This window comes from Cystoisospora suis (genome assembly GCF_002600585.1).
Source record: "Cystoisospora suis strain Wien I chromosome Unknown contig_5720, whole genome shotgun sequence".
Lineage (NCBI taxonomy): Eukaryota > Apicomplexa > Conoidasida > Eucoccidiorida > Sarcocystidae > Cystoisospora > Cystoisospora suis.
The window spans coordinates 2,419-4,413 of record NW_027158510.1 but is presented as its reverse complement, the minus strand read 5'-3'; the positions used below and the strand labels follow the sequence as shown (position 1 = coordinate 4,413).

General features: G+C 40.7%; 1 protein-coding gene across 1 annotated transcript in view; it reads left to right on the top strand.

The window, feature by feature from the left end:
- CSUI_009527 (vacuolar atp synthase subunit) overlaps nt 1-1,995 on the top strand; it is a 4,137-nt gene that overhangs the window by 676 nt on the left and 1,466 nt on the right. Inside the window, exons 2-4 of the mRNA XM_068069642.1 lie at nt 36-235; nt 896-1,052; nt 1,471-1,682. Of these exons, the coding sequence (XP_067918382.1) occupies nt 36-235; nt 896-1,052; nt 1,471-1,682 (569 nt within the window). The remainder of the gene's footprint in view (nt 1-35; nt 236-895; nt 1,053-1,470; nt 1,683-1,995) is intronic.

Sequence of the window (1,995 nt, the reverse complement as noted above, 5' to 3'; positions counted from 1 at the left end):
TCTTTTTCTCTCCTTTCCTTTGCCTTTGTGTGTAGGACGACGCAGAAGCCCAACGTCAGATTCAGCAGATGGTCAAGTTCATTTTGAACGAGGCCAGAGATAAAGCTCAGGAGATCGAAGCGAGATCTCTAGAGGACTTTAACATCGAAAAGCTTAAGCTCGTTCAGCAGATGAAAGATAAAATTCGACAAGAATACGACAAAAAAGCAAAAAAACTCGAAACACAACGAGCTATGTACGTCACCATTCATCTATCTATCTGCCTATCGCTTAGTCTCTAGTCTTATCTATCTTCAGTCTATCTCTCTTCGATGTATATATCCTTCATCTATTCGTTTATGTATGTGTTTGAGTAGGCTTACGCATACATCCATCTCTCGATCTACGTATCTGTCTAGCTATATAGTTATATACATGCGCTTGTATATACAGGGGGGAGATCTCCTATATAGAAGCAGTCCCGTTGGAGTTAGTGAATCTTCTTGGGAAAAAGGCTCGACCCACTTTATGAAGGAATGAATGAATGGCTGCATTCTAAAGTCCTCCTCGCCACTTTCTTCTTCTTCCTCGCTTTCTTCTTTTCATACTCACATACATACATACATGGACATACACACGCATAGCCTTTTGTCTTTTTTCCTCTGTCTTTTTGAGATCTCTGTGTCTGCATGATGAGCTGGATCGAATTCTTGTGTTGCCTGTCCGTTATAAGAGATAGACAGAAAGGATAGCATGCTGAGTAGTGGTCTTCATCATAGAGAGCTTCTCTCTCACTATCTATATTTCTCTATAGATTGTCATGTTCCTCTTTTAGAGTGTATATACACTCCATGGTGACTTGGCACTTCGGCACTACTTCTAGGCTATTCCGTCGTTTCTTTATCTCACTTTGTAGAGATCGATCTACGGCTGTCAACAAGGCTCGACTTCGCCGGATAGCTGCACAAGATCAAGTTCTTTCTGAGGTGTATAACCAGGCTCTTAATCAGCTCGCAGCTGTCTCTCAAGATCGACAAAAGTACCAACAGCTCGTTGAAGATCTCATTGTACAGGTCAGCAGGAGAAGGAAGAGCTATGAATCTATACCTTATCGATCATAGGGAATGAATGGTCTTGCCTCTTTTTCTCTCTCTCTTCTGTTCTCTTCTTCTCGGCATACCCGGTCAAATTGGAGATTCTTGGATGATACATGTATCTCTCAAACATGAATCATCTCCCCTATCTGTCTGTCTTCTAATCTATCTACCTATCTTTAGTCTATCCATCTATCTCTCTTTCATCTCTCTATCTTCACTCTGAATCATCTGCCTATCTACGATCTACATGTCCACCTATCTTGATCGCGCATACCACCTACGCATCTACCTATCTCTAATCTATCTATCGTCAACCTCAGCATATCTATATAGTGCTGTATGAATGTGTGTGTCTGTCTATTTGACTGTTTGCTTTTGCTCTTTGTGTGACTAGGGTCTCTTACGTCTACTGGAGAGTGATGTGGTCATTCGATGCCGTGAGATGGATAAGGATTTAGTTGAGGCGATTCTCCCGACTGCAGCTAAGAGATATTCACAGATCATGAGAGATGAAGCAGGGATCACTAAAACGGTTAAGCTCACTCTAGATAAGTCTGGTCGATATCTCCCCCCACCTCCTTCAAGTGATAACCCTGGAATGTCCTGGTAAGCAGCAACCACACCAATCCCTTCACAGTTGATCATCTATCTATCTTTAATCTGTCTATCTGTTGTCAATGTATCTGTCTATAATCTATTTATCTATCCCTCTATCGACCTTCAATCTATATATCTTCGTATATATCTTTATTCGTCGATCTCTCTTCAATCTACCTATCTTCAACCCATCTATTTATCTTCTATCTATCTATTTTTCTTCAATTTATGTCACTACGTACCTATTTTCAACCTCTGTATCCCTAGTCTATCTATCTAGTTTTAAGTCTATCTCGCTATCTTTGTCTCTTTGTCTCTTTCT